Source organism: Rhinolophus sinicus, linkage group LG09, assembly GCF_036562045.2.
Source record: "Rhinolophus sinicus isolate RSC01 linkage group LG09, ASM3656204v1, whole genome shotgun sequence".
Classification (NCBI taxonomy): domain Eukaryota; kingdom Metazoa; phylum Chordata; class Mammalia; order Chiroptera; family Rhinolophidae; genus Rhinolophus; species Rhinolophus sinicus.
This window is the reverse complement of record NC_133758.1, coordinates 61,739,877-61,762,232: the sequence shown is the minus strand read 5'-3', so window position 1 is coordinate 61,762,232 and position 22,356 is coordinate 61,739,877. Positions and strand designations below refer to the sequence as shown.

Below are 22,356 nucleotides of genomic sequence, written 5' to 3'. Positions count from 1 at the left end.
GAAACTATGGCAAGATGGGGTTGATAGTTATTCCAGATTTCTCTGAGCACCCAAGAAGTGTTCTTCTAGAGGAGAAATCCAATAGCTATATACAAGAGAAAAAAGGAGCCCTCAGGGAAATGCATTAGCACACAGGAGTACCGATTTCATCCCGAAACTTCAATGAGTATTTATGAAAGAAAAGTACACCCTAACAGCATCTGAACTGTTAAATCCAAACTGGTGGCAATTTCAGGACCAGTGATTTGAGGTACTGTTTCCTAATCCCAGCTCCTGTTAACTATTTGCCTCTTAGACTACATTGTGATGACCACCACATTTTAAGGATTTTCTGTTAGCCAACCCCTCCACTTCTCTCAATCAGATACAGCTTAACTATCCATAGATTATTAAAAATGATGTTGTACTGAAAGGAGATGAACCATATCAGTGAATTAAATCCTGCCAATTTATATCCAGTAGAGGTTATTACTATTACTAATAATAGCTAACATTTGGGTAATCACTGTACCAGCCTCAGAGATGTTAAGTAGTTAGCCCAAGACCACACAGCAATTGAGTGGTAGAGCTAGGGTTCAAACGCTGGTATCAACACTACTGCTGTGCTGCAGGTGTCCCTGGCCCTGAGCCGAGTCAGCTTCTGGCAGGCCTGTGCACTGTACAGGCTTACTCAGTATCTGCTGAGGTGCTCTCAGCACAAAACATGGAATGGAGGGCGGGAGGGGTGTGGGTGAAAGACAAACCAGGTGCTACACTCAAAAAGTACTAACTAAAATGTAAAAATTAAGTATTATGGGAGAGAGAGGGATGAACAATTAGGGCAGTGAAACTATTCTATATAATGTAAAGGTAGCTACATGACATTATACATCTGTCACATCCACGGCATTTACAACACAAGGCATGAACCCTAATGAAAACTATGAACTTAAGTCAATAACAGTGTATCAATGTTAGTTCATCAACTGTAATGAACATACTGCACTAACACAAACTAATGCAAAACATAATAGAGAAAACCATAGGGTTGGAGAGAGGAGTATTAGGAACTCTGTACTTTCTGCTCAATTTTTCTGTAGATCTAAAATAGTCTATTAATTAATATAATAAAAATGAAATACAAAAAAAGTCAAGTGTTATTAGGTAATTTCGAAAAGGACACAAGATTACATGGAGTAAAAGACTAAGGACATAGTCACATTTGAGAATACCTTAAATATGCACTGATGGTAGGAAAAACACTTCTTCTATGCAGGAATATAAATGAAGACAAACAGCCCTTCAACTTAGCTAACGCACAGGTTATAGATGGGACTGTAAGGTGGTAGCATATCAAACTGGACAGTCAGACTGGGGTCAGATTTTGGAAGCTATCTAAATATTAAGCAAAGGACTCTGACCGCTTTCTATAAGTAGCTGGGAATCACTGAAAGTTCTAGAGTAGAGGTGTGGCATAAGCAGAACACTAAAAAGATTAATTTGGCAGCAGCAAGTTCCACGAACAAGAGGAGAGACCAAAGGCAAGGTGACTGGACAGAAGTTGCTTTAGTTGTGTAGGCATGAGGTAGTGAGGTTTTAAATACTACAGTGCAGTAGCCTGGCCTAAAGGGACACGTGGGTGAATAATTACAGAGGAAAATCTACTAGGACCTCAAAACTGGTTTGTACATTGGAAGTATAAGGGGGGGGTCAAAGGTGACAGTGCGGTTTCAAGCCTGGGTGACTGCAGGAAAGGCGATATACTCAGCCAAAGTCAGAATACAGAAGTTGCCAAGGTTCAGGGACACGTGAGTTGGGAGCTCAGGAGAGCCAGGCTTCTTAGGACAATCAGATTATTATTCATCATTAGTTAATTCATTTAAAAACATGAAATCTCTTTTAAAAAGAATAAAATCTAATTCTAATCCAGTACAAACCACCCTATAAATGGGCATCACTGACCTGAAAGGAAACAGTTCACCCCAGAAAAAGAATCAAAGGACATGCATATGCTGATTCTATTGCTAAGACATACAATCAAGGTTAGTTTCCAAGGTTAAATAAATCAAAATAAATTCTCTCAAAATTATCTTCCCTATTTTCTGCCTTAAGAAGGCATTCCAAAGGTAGGTACGGAAAAGTTTTTTTGATTCATGCTTCTTTAAGATGTACAAACTTGGCCACATTTGAGATTTGTAAAACATCTTGAACTATTTTTCAGAGAGAGTTCTACAAATTAAAAATTACTTTTGCCAAACATTTTTCCCTTAATTTCAAAAAAAAAACCTACATGTATTTTCAAGAAAACATAACCCTTTTGTTTGGATTCGTAACATGTACTCATCCAGACGATTTGTTCTAATGACAGTGGCTGATGTTTGCGGAGCTTTTATTATGTGCAGTGCCTTTGGAATGATACAGGCATGGCCCCACTTCATCCCCCCGGAGATCCTGCGAAGTGGGTCTAGTTATTATCTTGGTAAACAGATGAAGAAACAGACTGTGAGAAGCTAATCTGCCCACCCTTGGTGTTGCTGGAACTCAGTCCAAACTTTCAGGTCCCAAAGCCTATGGGTGCTGCTAATCACCATCCTAAACGTAAATCTATTTTAGCTGACAGGCCTTTTCATCCAACTGTCACGTGCCAGGAAATGAGATACGGCCAAGAAAAAAGCTGTTGAGCATCTAAAGGGACAAGAAACCAAAAACTGACAACCTACTGCCTATATTGTGTGAACTGCACCAATGGGGCCATCTTATAGCCAGCCAGGAGAGCAACAGATATCACAATTAACACCTACATACTGGACAGTTTAAAGACAAATCGCAAGGCAAGAAGTAACCAAAAGTTCAAGGACAAAAAAGTATCTCCTTACGTATTTGCAGACCATCCATATATGCCACTTTCCGCTTAAAAACCCCAAAGAATGTTTTTTAAGCAGAGTTTTCTAAACCCTTCTTTTTTGAAAGATCAAAGTGATCAGGGAACCTCCTCTCTGATATTAATCTATCAACTTTGAATACTACTGCATCACCATTAGCATAATCATTTCAGCTTTCTACCACTGTAAGGTTATGTTCCCAATAATTATTAGATATGCTAAAAGATCACAAGACCATGGCCTACCTACATTTATCATTAGTTCCTTTCTTTTTTAAAGCAGAGTAGTAGGTTAATAAGAAATATCAGATTTCTCCTTAAAAAAAAAATTTTTTTTAATTCATAGGCCAAAAAATGAAACAAAACACTTCAAACTGAAAAGTCAGTATTTGCAAGTCATCGAAGGAAATTTTATAGGATGAGAATGTTGAAAGATCTAGATTTAAAAACTTTTATTATTTACAAGGCACAACATGTAGCTTAAAAATTTGTACCAGAAACAGAGTGAGGCGTTTTACTTACAATATTAAGCATATTACCAGATTTACAGATTCTTAAGTAAAAAATGACACTTAATATCTGAGTGTACACTTTATCTGTGGAAGACACATTAGATTCCAAAATAATCACAATCATACTTAGACATTCAGAAAACTAAATGTCATTTATGCTTAATAAATAACACTAAAGCCTAAAACCTAACGACGGCACATGAAACACACATTGTGGTTCCTGAGTACAGAATGCTTTCTATGTTGGTATAGGTTCTTAAACGTTACAAAAATCTAATTTGCCTTGTCTTTTTTACCATACAAGATTTAGAACACAGTTTTTCATTTGTGTTATTTTAAATTTCAGTGTGAAGAGGCAAATGCTTACTTAAAAGGCTGTTCAAGGTTTTGGAACCATACATTTTGGTTGTGTGTATGTGTGTTTAGACAAAACTCTATACGAATGTTATTCTAGGAGTAGATACTCAGCTGAGAAAAGCAAGGAAACAGATCTGTAAGGACACGCAGTGGAATGTGCAGGGTTTGGCTGGAAGGCTCAACGTCAGGAACAAACTGCAGCATATCATGGCTGGAAAAGATAATTAAGTCAACCTAACACAGCGCCAGTAACAAAACATTTTTTTTGTTTTATTTTAACCATGAAATTTTGGATGGGAGAGATAATGTCTATATTACATCCGTTTGGTTCTTGGTGCTGAACTCATTTTCAATTGTTCATTTACAAATCCCTGAATTTCAGAACTCTGTAAAGGAGACCTAGAGTCCACTGGAAAGAGTAGCAACCAGTACTACCTACTGTAGGTTCCAAATGATTTTAATTTCCTTTTGGTGAATAGCTTCAGTGTAGGTGTCCAAGCACTTCTGAAATGTTTGTAGAAATAAGAGAAAGGGAGACAGTGACATTACAGATAGATGGACCACAGCAGTGGCAGCCATCAGCCAGCACACAGTGTGCCAACCTTTGAGCCCCGACCCATGAGCTCTGAAACTCAGATGGGCCACAGATGAGCTCTGTGACCACTTCTGAGTGCAGAGGAGTGTGTGTAACCAGGTAGGAGCTTGCAGAACAAAGATGAGGTGGGCCATACCATCCCCTGACCATAATGCTGGAGCTGTAAAGAGACTCTGAACTACCGTAGTTACATGAAACCTACAGAGAGGACTGTTTCAAAGGCATTACAGTTACCAGCACTGCTTAGGTAAAGCAATCACCAAGAAAGAGGTTTATAGTCCTTTGTTTTACTTTTCCTGTCAATTTGTTTGCTGGTTTTCCTGGAATCTTCCAGTAGGTTTGCAATCATGTTTAAAAACACCACTTCCATTTTTATTTCATTTGGTTGGGTCTTTATTTTATCCCAAAATGAAAAGCAGTACATTCCTTAGAAGAAAGAGGTACACTGGAAAAATGGCTAGAGTACCTAAGATTTCTAGGACAGCAATCAATCATGCATGTGCCCTGCAAACCTGGCTCATGAGTCTTTGCCCCCAAAGGGGTGGGTTTTTCCACCCACTTAGGAGGGCAGAGGCTGAGCAGGGTGGGGAGCCAGGGGAGTTTGGTTTAGGAATCAGTTCTATGATCGTTTCAGACTATTGGACTAGCTTTGTCCATCATGCTGCTCCTTCTAAGGCTAACATGCTTGAGGGGCTTGCTGGCCGCCATGGGGCTGCTTAGGTTATTTCAGTTCCTAGTCAGCCTAAATGGGTCCACAAGAGCAACCACTGGTCAGAGAGCGATGGAAGACCACTGCGGCTGCCAGGAACCCTCCCCAGCACGGGTCTGTGTGGGGCGGGGGCAAAAGCATCACCTCCCAGAGTACTGACCACTGGCACCCTGCTGACAGGAAGGACACATGCAGAGGCTCCCACAGCACAGCATCACCTGCCACCCACTCACACTCATTCTCATCCGTCTTCACACACACTTGCACACGCAAGCTATCAAGATACCAAAAGTTGATGTTTCATTAAGCATAATACACAGAAAGTGTTTATTCCTACAAAATTACTATTGAAATTACCAGATAACCAACACTGTTTGGACTGATTCTACTTCTGAAATAACAAATTGGTCTAATTTTTTCAAATTCCTGGAAAAATAAACAAGGGTCACATGATTTTTTATTTTAAAGGAGAAATGATGCCTCCTATAACCACACTGGAGGAATGCAAATATGGGGTTCAATTACAACAGACTCCAGTCCTGACTTGAAATACCACAAACAAAGGAAGAAATATAGATACATTTTCAGACCTATGTAAAGTAAGTTCATTATTTTAACACAGACATATCTCCCTAAGGATCAATCCAAAATGGGACTCACTAGCCAGCAGGTTTAACACAAGCCCCTCCGCCAGTCAAGCCAGCAATGCCCACTGGTGACATCCAATCAGGAGGGCACCTCACCATAGCTGAGGACGAGCAGGATGAGCAGGGCGAGCAGGGCAGGCTCCTCAGAGCGCCAGCTCAGACAGTGCTACAATCAGGACAGGAAGGTGCAGCTGTTTTACTAGATTTCTACCCTTACTCTAAGGTTCTGGGCTGCAGTTACCGTCCAAAGCAGATTCTGACTCTCCAATAGTATGTACAAAATTGTAATCAGCCTAGTAAAATCTTTCTTGGAATAAATAAGATATAAGCCCACAAGTAGGGCAGCATGTTGGCCCATGCCAATCAAGTGTGCCCAGATATGCTGTGTCTAAGAGCAGGCAGATGGCCAGCCAGGGGTGTGGAGAAGTGGGACGCAACTCAGGGAAGCCAGGGTGGCTACAGACTCTACAAATAGCAATAGCATTAACGGCCTACCTACGGGAGTAAGGAAGCAGGGAAGGAAGTGAAGGGTACCACTCATCTCTTCAGCCTGTTGTTTCCAGAAGGGGCTCTGGAATTCATTTTCAGTGCTCCATGCCAGAACTGAAATACCTCTCAACACTTGACTTAAAATATTAATATAGCATATAGAAACAGTGACTATGTTATCTCTGAAAACAATTAGGAAAATTTTTACAAGCCAAGAGCAAAAACTCTATTTCAGATACTGGTGCTACCTTGAGGCTCAACCATTAACAACTTCTAAAATCCTTTAAAATGGACCACTTAGAGTTGGGGGTAGAGGGAGCCTCTCACTAATTTTGACAAAGCAACTTTTGTGTCTTTTGTAATAACTAATAACTAATTATTTCTACCAGTGTACCTTTTCCACATGAAAGGCAAAGTATTCTGGACTCCTGCCAGGCTAATCAAAATGATTTGCCAAAACAGAACTTTACATAATAAATAACCTATCACCTTTATATCTCAAATTAGAAAATTTGGAAGAAAACGTGTCATTCTGGTACCAAAATAGAGATCACGAAAGCCTGCCTATCCTGCACCCCCCACTCTCCACACCCATTTGCTTTCTTTAGCCTCTCATAGAGCAAACACTGGTCCAGGTGCAAATGCTCAATTCACAAGGAATGCAGAGAACATAAAAATGACTGTGGACTTGGCTGCTGGTCCCCCTTGCGGCTCACCATTGGAAGTGGTGCTGGAGGCCACGGCTTTCTCGCTGACATCTGTTCGAGTGGAGCATTTCACTACAGAATTCTCAACTTTTTTCTTCTCAGTGGTCGTGGAGCTGTGGGACTGGGCCTCCATGATGGCTTCTCATTACTTCAACTCTCTGCTACCAGGAACACCTACATTAAACAACAGCAAATCATCAACTTCAAGTAAGGGTGCAAAAAACTGCCACTCAAAAGCCCACTTCACCTGTCACCTGAGGAGGTGCCTATAGCTTTAGCAAATTCAAAATCTGGAAGAGACTTCCCTACATGTTTTGTTGCAAAAATGCCTCAAAGTTCTATTAACAAACCAGTCAAGTTCTGTCTGCAGGTGCAAAAGGAGAACAGAGGGCAAGACCCTTTCCTAATTACTACTGGGCATTTGTTATTAAATAGTCTATCTCAATTTTCAGCTGTTTATAGAGTGAAACCCAAGTGTCACTCACATTACTCTTTCAAGCCACATCTACAACATGTGTCTTCAGGTGGCCAACTTTATAGGAAGAGGCATTAGGACAACTTTCCAAGCAGGGGGACGTTTTTCATTAATGAGATGTTTTAAAGGGCACACAACAACTTCTCAAATCCAAGCCCCGCACAAAGTTCTGAATCAGAGGATAATTCTGGCCAAGAAGCCAGCGATTTTTGCTTCCCCTCACTTAAGATATCTGAATTGCAATATGCCTCTTAATCCTAATTCATTCAGCTAAACCATAATCTTTAAGCTTTCTTAAAACATAAGACCATTTCAAGTCATTTGAGTTACATTTTTAAAACAACACACTCTGGATCCCACAGAAAAGGTCAAAAGACTGCCAACAGCAAGAACTGGAACCACTAAAGAAACTAAAACTGAGCTAAGGGCAAATTCAGCTAGTCAGTCTTTCACTGGCTTCATTCATGTGATAATTGCCCTAACTTATCATTCATCAATTTTCACTCAATTTGGTTCATGTTCTTTTTTTGCAGTCATGATCTACACCTACAAAGAATAGATGGATGACAAGTACCCTCTCTGGAATGTTTTCTTCAAGCTATCTAGATTGCAACACTCACAGTGAGCATTTCTTCAGTCAAGTCAGTCTGTTTCTTTTCTACATTTAGCAGACACCACCACCGTGTTCAATCAAAACAAAGATTAGTGAAATAAAATGAGTAGAAGAGTTAAAATACCAGATAAAATATTTTTAGTCATCCTTAACTTTGCAAGGGAGCTGCAAATCTGGAATTCAAGTAAGTAGAAAAGCTTAATACCCAGAGGCCATGTGTCACTGTAACCAGCTTTCCCACTAACTCCCATTTCTTTTCCTTGATGATCCAGTGCCATTCACTGTAAAATGCACAAGTTATTTAAGAACAGCTTTTCTGGAATAAAAACGAAAACAAGAAGCACCTCAGTGCCTCAATTTTCTCATCTGTCACATGACAGAAGTACACAGCGGGACTTAACCTTGGGGGGAAGGGGTACAATCCTCTTTAAAAATATGTCAAAAGTTATGGAGTTATGGATCCTCTCCCCAGAAAAATACCCTTAAACACAAAAGTGTACATTTAATTTTTGAGGGGACACAGGCCCTCCAAGCTTTTCCATGAATCCATATAGAGAACCCTTGACGGAAAAATGTTCAGCAGCCCCTTCTAGCTCTAACAATCTGAGTCTCAGAATGACTCTTTAATTTTTCTGAACACTCCTCCAAAATTGATTGAAATATCTTTATAGTATTCCACAAGAACAATCTGTCCCCATGTACAGAGTTGTTTCTGAGTAGTACAACAGCCACCTGAATGAGTCAGCTACAGTGCCTATGAAACATCAGATCTATGGGTCCAAGCCCTGATGGAGGGTGGCACCAGGGAACCTGAACTGTAACCAGCACTAGTGATTACCAGGCTCACTAAAGCTTGCAGACACCTGTTCTGCACGTTTCTATTCACTGTTATGAACCCACTGCACTAGGTACCCACTTAAGTCTTGGCTGACTAGATGAACCAATGAACTGCACCCCAACTGAATTCCAAGAGTCTGCATGAGCCCAGCACCCATCATGTCTGGAATCTTTGCTGAGAGTCCATCCCCTCTCCAGACAGGAAGCTCCTTCAGGACAAGCTCTTGGCTATCTTCTCAGCACCTCATACCCCTAAGAATGTGTACTGAGTAAATAACGGATCCAGTGAGGAGCCCATGATCCAGATGGTTCTATAGTGTCTTGAATCTTAATCACCACTGGTCTAGTTACATATCTTTTATATCCAGTGTTTCTTTGAAAGCTGGCAAATTACATAAAAACAAAAAAAATTAACAGGAATATTTAGTTAATTAAAACACTCCATTTGCAACCATTTTGGATAAATAGGCATTTACTATAATTGTTTACCTCAAAACACATAGTTTTATTGGTTGAACTTGAATGGAATTTACTAAGTTAAAGCAAGCCAATGGACCAGAAAAACCCAGGAAGAGATGGGATTCCTGGTAAGAAGTCCATCTCTTCCTTAGTAGACAGAGCTAATTAACAGTAGTAAGGAGACAAATGACCCAAGTTCCTTGACAAACTTAGTTTTTGTGGAGTTGCTGGCTTTTCCCCCAAGCAAAGGGCTTCATTTTAACAAAGCAACATACTCTCCAAATACTCATCACCACAGTGAGAGGCTCACATTAAAAGAGGGAAAGCCCCAGGCACTGACTGAAATTGCACTAATGCACTAATTAATGGTTGTATGCTCACCCCCCCATTTGAAATGGATTTTTAAAAAATAGGTCCTTGGTCACTCAAGAGTCTACCTCCTTCTCCTATTTTGACAACTTATTTTTGGATCTCATTAGTAAGTAACTAATTATTTTAAAGTGTGGCTTGTGCTTGGAACAGGGCTATAAAAATGGCAACTTGCCAAGGCAGACATCTGGTTCCTGTATATCCCTATAAATTATATCAGCTTATTTTACTGATAAAAACACAACTTTGTCCCTGTCAGTTACAAAGGAGAAAGTTTTAACATTCTAGACTCTCACACCTCATCAACACTATGTACCAAGAGTTAGTGAGCAAAAAAGAGTCTGCTGCTAGCTGTGGTGGTGGTTTCTTCACAGAATATTAAGCTAAGTTGTGAAACTCAGTCCTGAGTTGATACAAAAAAGCCTGAGGTATAGAAGTGACCAGTAAAAACTCCTGATGGAAGCCTAAAACATACATAATTGGGACAGTAGCCCACAGTACTACTTCTAAAACCTGAGATTTCCTAAACAATAAAGTACAATTTATTTAGAACATAACTATCAAGGAAAACTTTGATTTTGCTTCACTTCAAAGATATTTCTGAGGAAAACATCAGGTTTTTACATGTGAATGAAATGAGACTTTTTCTCCACCATGTTTCCTTTCTTACAACTCCACACTTCTTCAGTCCCTTTCACCACTGCAACATTATGAGCAAGATATGCTGGCATACTCCTTAACTTTTTATGCTTATGGAAAAAAAAAAAAAACTGTAGTTGATGCTTGAGTCTCCAGCAGCTTGAGCATAAGAGAGAGCGGGGAAAAAAACGGGCAACCATGAAAAACTGGGCTAATAGTGTATGCCTGCTAATGCCTAGTCTAACAGGTAACCGGAAGGGTAAAGATTATTCCTTCCTGAAAGCAGTCATGGCTTCTCTTCCCCACCCCCCAACTTTCCCTGAACCTTTTGCAATTTCCCCGGGGCCTAAATCCATGGCACAATGAATTCCAGACCCTATTTTAAACCTAATCCCTCTCCTATTAGCAACCTGCCTGCAGGTGGGTCCTTTCTGTCTAAATTATAAATCTGACCTTGCTCCAACCTCCTGCAAAAGAAGGCAGTGATAGCTTCCTGGAGACACTGACCAGGTGATGCTGTAGTGCGCGCCCTCACTTGCAAGTCAACAAAAGGAGCAACATTTACCAAATTCGAGAATTCTTCGATGGACCTACATTGGAAACAGCACTTTCACACAAAAAGCCTCACGTGGTCCTCTCCTTAGAGTCGCCCCCAGTGATGCAATGAAAAAACCCAAACGAAAACTTTTATCTTTGCAAAGTTAATTGGAAACGCGGCTTCTCGTAGGCTGTGGGGCTGGGTTGTTTAATCTGAGATCGCTAGCCTGCCCATCCACGCCGGGCCCCTTGCACGTGCCTTCCCTCAGGTTCCAGTGTCCACATCTCCACAACCAGAACACCGCCCAGCCCCAGCGGCCTGCCCCTCTGGCTGTGGGCGTCGCGGTCGAGCTGGGCGTCCGAGCCGCGCCGCCGCATCCCTGCTCCTTTCCCAGCTGCGGACAGGCCGGGGCGGCAGCTCCAGCCCGCGACCCGCGCCGGAGCGAGCACGAGTCCGGTTCCTCTGAAACCACCGGGTGTCGGAGCCGCGGGGGCGCTTCCAGCCCCGCTCCCATCCGCATTCCCGCAGCGTCTTCCAGGATGCAAAACCCGGCAGCACAATCGGAGCCCCGCAGGGCCTCTGGCGAAAGCTGCGCCCCTTATCACTTTCATCACGCTGGTTACCTGCTCCATGGGGATATTCTAATTAGGGCCCGGCAGCATTTCCAGCACAGTTGTCGGTGGCAGCCCTGCTTTCATTCGCACTGCGGTTTTATCAGCTGAATCCGGAGGTACAACTTTCCAGGTTCTTTGCAATGCTACACCCCTGTGTATCGCACTACAATGAAACATGAGGAACACCTGAAGTCTTCAGGAAACCAACGGGTGTGTTTGGCTCACAAAACTTGTAACTCATCGTCCATTAACCTAGCCTCCAAATACTTTCTTTATAAGCTGCCCTAAGTAGATTCAGGTGTTGTGAGTGGGTGAGGCACAGACACTGTCTTTCACGGAGGGAGGCCCTCAGTGGAGTTCCAAAGTTCAACCTTAACCATGCGGTTTTATGTCGTAAATAGAGAGCATGAAAAATCACAATTCTGGAAACGTGCAAATCAGCCTTTCTCCTTGTAGATCTGTCTCTGTAGTGAAACCTGGGATCCACATGGAAGCGGGATCCACATGGAGGCAGGATCCTGCTTAAAACATTTTAAGGGAAAGAACCAGTACTTAAAACAACATTTAAAATGTTTGACTTGAATAAAAAGACTCTAAGATGAAATGAAACAGTTATAAACCGATAATGCATCCTTTGTGAACAGCAGACTACTTAATTTATTTCCCTAATCCAGTTGGTTTATTTTTAAGTTGCCTGAACTTGGGCAATAATTCTTTGATTTTTCTTAATGTATTTAAAGATTTAAAACAACTAAGTTAAAAGCCTGATTAGTGGTAACTTGATCAGTTTCTGATAGGTTAAAACAGCTACTGCCAATAAGGGCATTCCAGTAGCTAGCCCAGAGCTTTTAATAGCAGTGACTAGGCCTTAAGTAAGAAATTACTCTCTGAAGCTTAGGGAACCATTGCTCAAGTGGAATAGGCTTTCCTCCAAAGAAATTACATTAACTTACACTTGCCTGTATGTTTATAAGTTTAATGATCTTCCTAATGTGTTAGTGTTTTAAAAATCCAAAATGTACCAGCCTGTGTAAAGATTTCTGAGGAGCCTTCCGTGTATCACTGAAGAGTGCCATTTCTCTCATATTTTATTACTAGCATATTAGCTGCTACTTCAAGATGCTACTCTTGATTTAGGGATTTAGATAAAATCCCTATTAGTTATACGTTTCTGTATCATTGAAACTTTCTTCCTAAAGAAAATGAATCATTTTGGAAGAGAATTTTTTAAAAAATCAAAAAGCTCAAACCTAATGGTAATTTTAACTTGTGATCAATTCTGGGAGAGAGAAGTAGTCTGACTTTCAATGAGCAAAATTAAGGGAATTTAAAACATTTAGTGGTTTTCCTATAACCATGCACTACAGTAAACCTCTTAGAGATTTGTAGTGTGGTTGATGTTTCCTTGTGCTCAAAATATCTTTCTGAACTTAAAATCAATTAGCTGTACATAACGTCTGTGACACACCAACAGTTTCCAAGATTTCTAAGGCTTCCTCTCCCTTCCCTATCCACATTGTCTTGCTTTTCTGTGAGAAAACTAGCTCAACTTCGTAAGTTCTTAATGAAATCTTCATGAATTTTTAACTATAGTATTTTTAAATGTACAATTGTTTTACTTATACATATGATTCCCCCCCCCCCCCCCATAATCAGAAAAGCCTAAAGCCTTACTTGCAAATATGAAGGCAGCTATCTATTCAACTTGCCATAAATTGTCTTTGGGAGCCTATTGTTTTCAATCTTTCCTACATTTCTGAAGCTCTCAGATAAGCAGTATTCATGACAGAAATCCTCAAATGGAATTACTCCCAGGGAGAAAAAAAAAAATTCCTGGCCAAAGATTAAGTGAATTTGGTTTTAGTAAATTAACTACATCAAAACTTTTAAGAAACCCATATATCGAACTTCAACCACTGAAAAGCTTATTTGACATGAAGTAATCATTGCTATTACAGTTAAAATCACAAATGACATTTTGTGTGCCACTTGTGTACTTTGGTGAGTGACGCTCTGCAGCAAGCCCCCTGCATAGCAGGTGCCCTTAAGGAATGAACAAAAATGTGGAGCAAGCTGGCATTCCCACTTTCACCGGGTTTGCTGGAGACAATCTTCAGACAGAAATGAAATCTATAAGTCAGTTATCAATCGACGGATCAGCTAAGCGCATGTAAACTATATTTCACTTAAACCCACAAAAATCACAAAAGCATCATGATCAAAGGTGTCCCTTGTCTCCTTTCACTGAGGTTTATAGGAATTAGGTTTTCACACATTTTCAGAAGAAAAAACAAACCTAAATTTAAAAAATTATTCTTACAGAACTTACATAACTTTTGGTTCCTAGAATCATGTTTGTCTATGCTATCAAGCTTAAGGAGGTACAGTACATGTTCTACGAATAGCAATTTACTTTTAAACCATCACAAATATTAGACCAATACCTGCTGGGTGTTAAAATCAGTTAAAGATATGCCAAAGGTATTTCACGTATTATTTTGTGAAGTATTGTTTATCATACTTGATTCTCCCGATTTTTAAATTTGTGATTCTTGAATCTCAGTTGCAATTTAAAAAGCAAATTTTTCAAAATTTAAGGATTTTTAACTAAGGCTTATTCAGTATAACATTACTTCCAGTCCACTTAGCCTATAAACTCTGCTTATTCACAGACAGAATTCTTCAGTTATCTTATTTTTCAGCCCTCTCCGCATCCTGTACAAACCTGCCAGTGCAGAAGGTACCCAACTGCACACCCTGCCAATGAACTGCTCTGGTGTGCAATTCCATGTGAACAGCCACAGTTCAAAACAGCAGATGTACACTCTTCTGGCCACTCCATTCAGGCTTCCATACATCTTAGTTCATTAAGGTTTCACTCCTAAGCTGCTGGCTGAGGTCTCTCTACACACAGATAACTTTCTGGAGACTGAATTATTCTTTTTAAAAATATCACAAAATGAAATCAATACTAGGGTTAAATGCCTCATTCCTTCATTACTGCAATTTGAGAGTTATTGTTCATCTGAGTTTTCCATCTCTTTTTGTAAAAATCAAGTTTATCGTGTAAAGCACTCTGGAATATTGTTAGGTATTTTATGCAATCTTCAAAAAAAGTCCAAGTAGGTAAAGCTAAAAATTTCCACCTGGAAATAAGCAAATAAGATGTCACACTGCATTGTGGAGGTATTCCAATAGACAGAGATATAAATAAAACTACTCATAACTCCCAATATTAAATTTAGTGGCATAAAAATTACTCAAATATACAATAAAATGCTTATGTTTAAAACATACTCCTCTCTCTCTCTCTCTCTCTCTCTCTCTCTCTCTCTCTCTCACACACACACACACACACAGGCACCCTCCCCTCCAAAAAAAGTAAAGAACCACTAGCTGTTTGGGGCCAGCAATGAATCCAGTTTACTGCAGGTAGGATTTGTGTGGACCATGCATGCCACAACAAAACCACAGTGTGATGCCAACTGGGCCCTTAAGAAAGTTTTCCCCTAAATCTCTAGAAAGGAGCTTGAAAAGAAAGCAAGGATTACAGTCGGCTAGAAGGTAGGGAGGGGACTTACCTCAGACCCAGCCAAGCGGAAATCAGAGCAGTAATTCTGCGAGTCGACAGAGTACACTTTCAAAGCTGTAATAGTGTGAAGAAGTGCTGGGCCACAAGGCCTGAAGGCAGCACTAATACACTGATGACTAATGGCTGGGCTGGGCAGACAATGAATTTGGGGCTTGAAAACTAGCAGAAACCATGCAGCACTTTGACAAATGGGCTTTCACAATTTCATTCATTGAATAACCTTTAAGCACAAAATTGGCTCCCGTTCTCTTGGGAATTATATGACATGCTGTTGGGCGATGATGTAAGTATTTTCTTTTTTAATTATGACTCTTATGCAAAAAAGCACCATATATGAGGACACAAGTGTAGATATGACAGATGCAGATGTGGAACTCAATACAATACCGCCTTTCAGGAGGGGGCTGAAATGTTCCAATGCCACCTTATTAACTGTGTAATGGCTTGTTCATCCACTTTCTTTAGAGAGCCATAGATTTTCTGGGACATTTTGTCCAGTTGAAATATACACACACAGAACAAAAAACACTTTCACATTAAAAAAAAAAAAAAAAGGAAAAAGAAAACCTTAAAGTGGTCATGAGTAGCTAAGAAATGTGGCACTAAAATAAGGTGCATTTAGAATTACAAGTGGAAAAACTCTGATTTTAAGGGGCTGGGAAGGGGAAAAGTGCCTTAAAACAATTGAGAAACCATGTAAAGTCTGCAATGAAATTCATTTACAAACACATTCAGCATCTAATTTCTTTCAAACAGTTTCCCTCCCTCATCCCTGTGTAATTAGCCCTTCGATTTAAAAATAATTTTGGCAATTTTTAAAGAGAATGAAATATCTCAAGTGTCTCTAAATTAACAAATACTCCAGACAGCATTGCCTTTAGCAGCTCCTAAAAACTTAAGAAAAGGATCTTAAAACAGGAAGTTTAGTGAGCTCATAAAACTGTTGTTGGAGCCAGGAACACATAGCATATTTAATCTGCAAACTGTGAGAGTCTACAGTGATTTCAGCAAGATCTGAGGCATGCCCTCAAGGTTTGCTGGGATCTGGGATTAGGGGGCTGATAAGAACCTCTGCTGCCCATGGACATGTTTTTCTTCTGCAGTTAAACACAAATGCATAGAGACGTTTGACTGCTGCTTGGCGTTACTGCTCAAGTTATATAAAAGCTTTGCAGCTCCTTTTGCTGTCAATATATCAAAGTTTAAAAAAATCATCAAAGTGTGAAATTTCATTTAAAGTCTTCGCTGGTCTACAGCTCTATTTCACAGGCCCATCAAATAAAAGTAAAGATGAAAAATACACTGAAAGTACTTGAAAAAGTTTTCAACACTACCCCTGCCCTGTTGTTGTTTATTCTGTCTCCCTTCATTTGCTTTGAAACTAGAACAAATCAATTTTCATCTAGAAAAATGACAACATGAAGTGAAGGGTAGCATCTTCTCATACACTTTAATGAAAAGACAATAGTGAAGTCACTATTAGAATGGGATCTTTTGCTTAACGAATTAAATCCACACACTTTCTCTCTATAGTCACTTCAGCATTTTCATTGCCTCTCATGATAGACATTGGCATAAAATTTCTTGAACCTTCCAAAACAAATCAGACCGACTATAGGATATGAATGCCAGCAAAACTGAAACCTCCTTCAAAGAATTCTTTAGCTGGGGATTTACAACAATTGCATAAAGAAGAAAAGTCTGACTTTTAAGATAATCTACTATAGTCCAAAAGCATTAACATTCCATTACCAAGGTTTTCTTGAGGATTTCATGACTCACTGATTCACTTTTCCTTCAAGACTGCTTTTTCCTAGTACATTTCTGTCCATATAAGTGAATACATGGAACAATGATCATTAAATTGTTTCCTTTCATAAATCCCCAAACCCTATCCTCAAAAAAGGGGGGAAGGAGAATCTCAGTGAGCAGGATACCTTACAAAGAAGGAAGGAATTCTAACCAGCTATGCACAGAAGTCTGAAACCCTTACAGCATGCAGGTAATTAAGAGAACTGGCCTAGAAACAAAGGAAAGTTCAACTTTAGGCTTGGGCATCAAATGATAAATTAATGACTCTTTTATTAAATAAGTAATGAAATAACTCAACAGAGCCATTTTTCATCAGTACTCATTTTCTCATTTGTGTGTGTAGTTTTTTGCAAATCAGACATACAATAAAACATGTTGATAGCAGGATTCAGTCAAGAAATACAAACACGTTAAAGGTAGACATCGAGTTGGACCTACTAACCTATTAATTATAATATAATCTATACCTTTTAAAGTACTTCATAAGACATCTCTCATGTTGGACTCATTCAAGGATGCTAAACCAAAGCTTCCCTAGGCTAACTTCACGAATTACATATCTTGAAAGGATCTACCCTTAGGCATGGAGTTTCTAATTAAATAGCTTTTAGCATAAAATAAATTCTCTTCTCTCTATAAGTATGCTGGCTGTTACAACTAATTTAAATGTTATTTCATGTTTGTTTTAGGTCTGACTATAACTGGCCAAAGTGTTTGTGTACCAGTTTAAGACCAGTATTTCCTAACATAAACAAATTCTTTAGATACTTCACACAGTTTACATTGTTAAGACCTATCACCACTGCTTTAATATATTCAACTGAAATACTGTTATGCTTTCGAAAAATGAGGAGATTTTGAGGATATTTCACTACTTTAAAACATAGCATTTTCCTCCTTCAAAATAATCTTGACACATATAATTAAGAAACTGTCAGACTATTATTAATTTTTAATTTAAAACCTAAATGAAATAATTACCAGAATCAATCAATAAGGCACCTATTCAAATTACAGAGCAATTACATAAATAGTCAAAATTAATACTTTAGGCCAATTCTTGAAGATTTCAGTCTATAATACGCTAAGACATCAAACAACACAAAAAGCGTAAAACGGAAGAATAGTTCCTACCTTAAATAGACTGAAATGAAATCATTTCAGTTGCCCAAGGTAGAGGCGACCCCACCAGCCATGCCCAACACACTCAAACTCTTTTTAAAAGTTAATTTATTTCTAGCAGCATACACATATTTCAGGGGTCTTCAAAAAAAAAAAAAAAGGCCTCGTCCAAATTCTGTACAAAATCACATGTGGGGGGAAAAGCCGAATTATTGTGAATTTCCAGAAAAGTGCTCTGGAAAGAATTGGGGAGAAGGAAAGGAAAAGGAGAGCAGAAGTGTTTTGTTTTGTTTTTTCAGAACTAATATCAGTCAGACTAATGGCACTGCCCATGACTTTGCACAATGGCCTGCCCTGCATACCTTTGAGGGGGACCAAATTTTTCCCACCCCAAAATACGCCTTTGAGGATATTGACTTCTAATGGTAATTTATTACGAAACAAGATTCAGAAAGAACCCTCCCCTTGCCTGCCTAAAGGAATTCAGACAGAAAAACCTGCTTAAAGGATAGGAGCATCACCTTAGCGTCAGATTCTAAACTAAATGTGGCAGAGAGGGAGAAATCTAGCCAAGCCTGTTTGTTGGACTTCCCTCTATGTCCTATTGTCTCTGGGTGGCCCAGCAAGAGTTTGTTTACCACATGTTTGCTCTTTCTCATCTACCTGTAAACTGCCCACGTTCCCTTTGAAATCCCAGACCCCTGCTTCCCTCTCCTTTGTCCAGAATGGCATAGAAACCTTAAAGCCAATGTATCCTCAGGCCTCATATTCTGATGGCACCCCGGCATGAACATCCGTAATAAATTTTGGACACTCTTCCCTGTTGATCTCTCTCATGTTAATTTATTAGCCCAGCTAGAACTTAGAAGACGGGAGGAAAAATTATTTTTTGTGTCCCCACACCTCTGACTACAGGACTCTTTTACTTGGGAGATGCGGACAGTCCATCATTTCAAACTGAAATGGCAGCTGGAAAATATGGAACAGCTGGCAAGGAGCTGGGAGAAAATGTTTTACATAAATACTTGTACATATAAACTGGCAGTGGGCCACGAGCACTGCACCCAAGGCCAGAATCTCTTCGGCAGTGCACATCAGGGACATGAGAAGTGGGGGCAGAAGAGTGCGAGGTGGCTGCCTCCTTAAACCTCTTTCTACACGGGGTCAGCAAGGGAAGCCTGGGTCCAGCCTCTCTAGGGGTGGCAACTCCTGAAGGAGGTGCAATCAGGGACAGGACAAAGTTCTGGGAAGGATAAAAGGCCCGGGTGTGCAGTGGTGCTTTGGCCTCTGGCAATATGCTTAAAAGTCGTTTCACAAAGTCTCCAAGTTTGGGGTAAATATTTACTCCCTCTCGACCTCCTCCCTCCCATTTTCCCTCGGCAACTCAAAGTAACTGTCCCCTGCAGAGTGATTCATACACAGTTCTGCTCTGTGAAAATTCGGCCTCTTAAATTATTATTGCAGGGGCCACGGATACCCACACTCCCGCACTCACTCCCTGCAGCTTCTAACGCTTTTATTTCTTTTGTTTTCTGTTATGTCTTTGTGTGTGTGTGTGTGTGTGTGTGTGTGTGTGTGTGTGTGTGTGTGTGCTGTCCCTGAAAAGAAAAAGAAATGAAAGAATTCCAAATCATACACAGATGGTACAACTTTCACTTTTCCTCTATTACCGCGGAGGCACGCCTGTCCCTGGGCGCACACCGCTCCCCCGCCCTCTGAAGGGAAGCTCAGGCTAAAGGAAACCCCGCAGCCGCGAACCCCGCGCGGACCCGCCCGCAGTACACCGCGCGGGGCACCGGAGGAGGACGCAACAGTGCGCAGGCAGACGCCCGAGCTTTAGAAGTCTAACCTAACCTAGCTCCTCTTCAACCTTTGGGTGAGGAATGGGTACGAGGGGCGCCGTCGTCGCTGCTGCAAACTTCGTCCCCATCCAGGATGTGCAATTCTCCAGCCCGTCTCCCGATGGACGAGGGGGCAGGCACTTGGAAAGGGAGCTTCAAGAAGTAAGCGAATGAAAGCCTTGCTCTGACGCCTTACGGGTTGCTCTCTAAATCTGGGCGCTTTTGACAGCCATTTTCACTTTCTCCGGTTCCCCCTATTGGGGAACCCCTCTCGACCTGGAGGCGCCCGCACGGCCGCAGGAGCAGGCTGCCTGATGCGCGGCCAGCGAAACAAAGAACTTTGGGTGGGACGTACCTGCGGCAGCGGCGGCTGTCAAGTCCCCAAACTTCCCATAGACCCACGTCTGGGATGCGGGCGGGTGGCTCCCGGCTCCGCGAGACGCAGGCGGCTCGGACTAAGGCGAGCGGAGGGGCTGGGCGCGAGGAGCGCGGGCGGTGGGCATGGTGCGGCGCGGGCGGCCGCGGGGCGCGCGGGGAGGGCGAGTCCGGGAGGCGAGTATGCGCGACGGCGAGTGTGCGAGCGCGCCGGTGGCGCTGCCCCTGCCCGCTCCCGCCCGCTCGTGCAGCTCCGGCATCGGTTTCAGGGATCTTGTAATCCGATCCCTTCTGACTCACAGGCCCTGAGTGACAGTTCTGATTTGGTTCACCCGCGGGAGGTAGGGGAAAGAGAAAGAAAGAAAGCCCCCACCGTAAGCCCCTCCTGGCATCCAATCGACTTTCTGGAAGAAGGTCCCATACCGGCCTGGAGACCCGCGCGGGTGAAAGGGCCCCCCCCACCCCGGCCCAGCGCAGCCCGCGCTACTCACGCGGTGGAAAAGTTGTCCCTCGGTTCTACGCGTCCCTCCCTCGCGCTCCCTTTTCCCTCCTCTCCTCTTCCTCCTCCTCCTGCCCGCGCTCCTCCTCCCCCAAGTTTTAACAGATGTTGCCGGACTCTCCCCTCACCCGCGCGCTCTCTCTTCCTTAGCCCCCGCCCCCGCCCCGTCCCTTTTCTTTCTGCCACTCTCTAGCGCCGTGGGGACGCGCCGAGCAGCTGGACGCCTGCCGCCGCAGGGGGCGAAGTTGGGAAAACTTGGAGTGCAGCTCGCCTTACTTTTGCTTTCTCGCTCCTTCCAGGCCGCGCCGGGTCGCCGTGCCCGGAGCGGGTCCCAGCTGCGATGCGGGCGGTGCTGCAAAGGAGGCGGCGCGGCGCGGGCCGAGGTAGGGGACTGGGGGTAGCCGGGGCGCCGGGAGCCACGCGCGAGCTCCCTCCCCCCTCCGCCTCCTCCGCCTCTCTTGGGTCCTCACGCAGACACATTCATGCCTGCTCCTCCTCTTCCCCCTCCTTGACCCCGCGCCCGCTCCGCGCGCCGAGGCCCCACCCACCCGGCTAAGGGAAGGGGGCCCGGGCGTGATGTCACGGCTGCCCTCCCCGCCTGCTCTCGCAGCCCCGCTGGGACTCCCCCGCCGGCCCCTACCCCAGCTCCCCGCGCGCAGGGGCTGCATCCTGCCCGCGCGCATCGCCTCCCACCCCGCCTCTCGGCTCCCTTTTCTCTCGCTCACAGTTTGGGACCCTTTTTTCTTTTAAGGCCTCTCTGAGCACACCCCTCATTGGCTCCCCCTCTACTTGTACCATTACCCAACCCTGAAACTCCCTCTCGCCAGAGGATGCTTTTGGAAGCTCAGGGTTTTCCTCTCCGCCGGTCTCATCTGCCCTTGGGGCCAATTCTGGGAAGTGGGAACTCCCACTACACAGCCTGCTGTCCCCATGGGCCACTTTACAAAGGACACAAAAACAAAGACCCCGGGCTTGGAGCCTGGACTCCTACGTGGTGCTTTTCCCTGAGCTACAAAGTGTTTCTGTCCCTGATTTATTTTCAGTGGCCCATACTAGTAAAAATTATTTTCCCTTCTTCCTCAATCAGCCAGCCTACATCTGTTCCCTTTCAATGTACCCATCCTGGACCTGGAACTTAAAAAATGAGGAGGAACAAAGGAAGGAAACGAACGAAACAAAACAACCCTGTGACATTCCAAAATTCATTCTCCTGGAGTAAACTGAGCCTCTCTACCCACCAGCCAGCAGCCAGCAGTGCCTGGGAGCTCAGGGTGCACTTGTGTTGACTCGCTGAGTGTCTTGACTGAGGAAGAGAGTGGGTGGATGAATGATTAGCTATTATGATTTGAAGAGCATTTTGAGATTCAAATGCTTAAGGAGAATTTTTTAACGGAATTGATGATGGCATTCACTATTTGTTTCCTGGGACTTGTTGCTTTTCTAAAGACTCTACAAAAGCTGCCTCTGGCTTAAGCTTTCATGGTAGAAGCTGTGGAGATAAAGTAGGCCTGAAGGTCTTTTTTAGGCACTTATTTTAAGATCTCTCTCTCTCTCTCTCTCTCTCTCTCTCTCTCTCTCTCTCTCTCTCTCCCTCCCTCCCTCCCTCCCTCCCTCCCAGGCAGGAAGGAAGGAAAGAAGGGAAACCCACCACTTACCGCACAGAGCAAGTGTCTCAGGATACTAGGGTGGCTGTCC

General features: G+C 42.5%; 1 protein-coding gene across 1 annotated transcript in view; it reads right to left on the bottom strand.

The window, feature by feature from the left end:
- Positions 1-21,073, bottom strand: part of GLI3 (GLI family zinc finger 3) — a 278,784-nt gene extending 257,711 nt beyond the window's left edge. The window contains exons 1-2 of the mRNA XM_019757536.2: positions 20,938-21,073; positions 6,886-7,050 (exon numbers count right to left, since the gene is read on the bottom strand). Of these exons, the coding sequence (XP_019613095.2) occupies positions 6,886-7,009 (124 nt within the window). The 5' untranslated portion in view covers positions 7,010-7,050; positions 20,938-21,073. The remainder of the gene's footprint in view (positions 1-6,885; positions 7,051-20,937) is intronic.
- Positions 21,074-22,356: the final 1,283 nt, after the last annotated feature.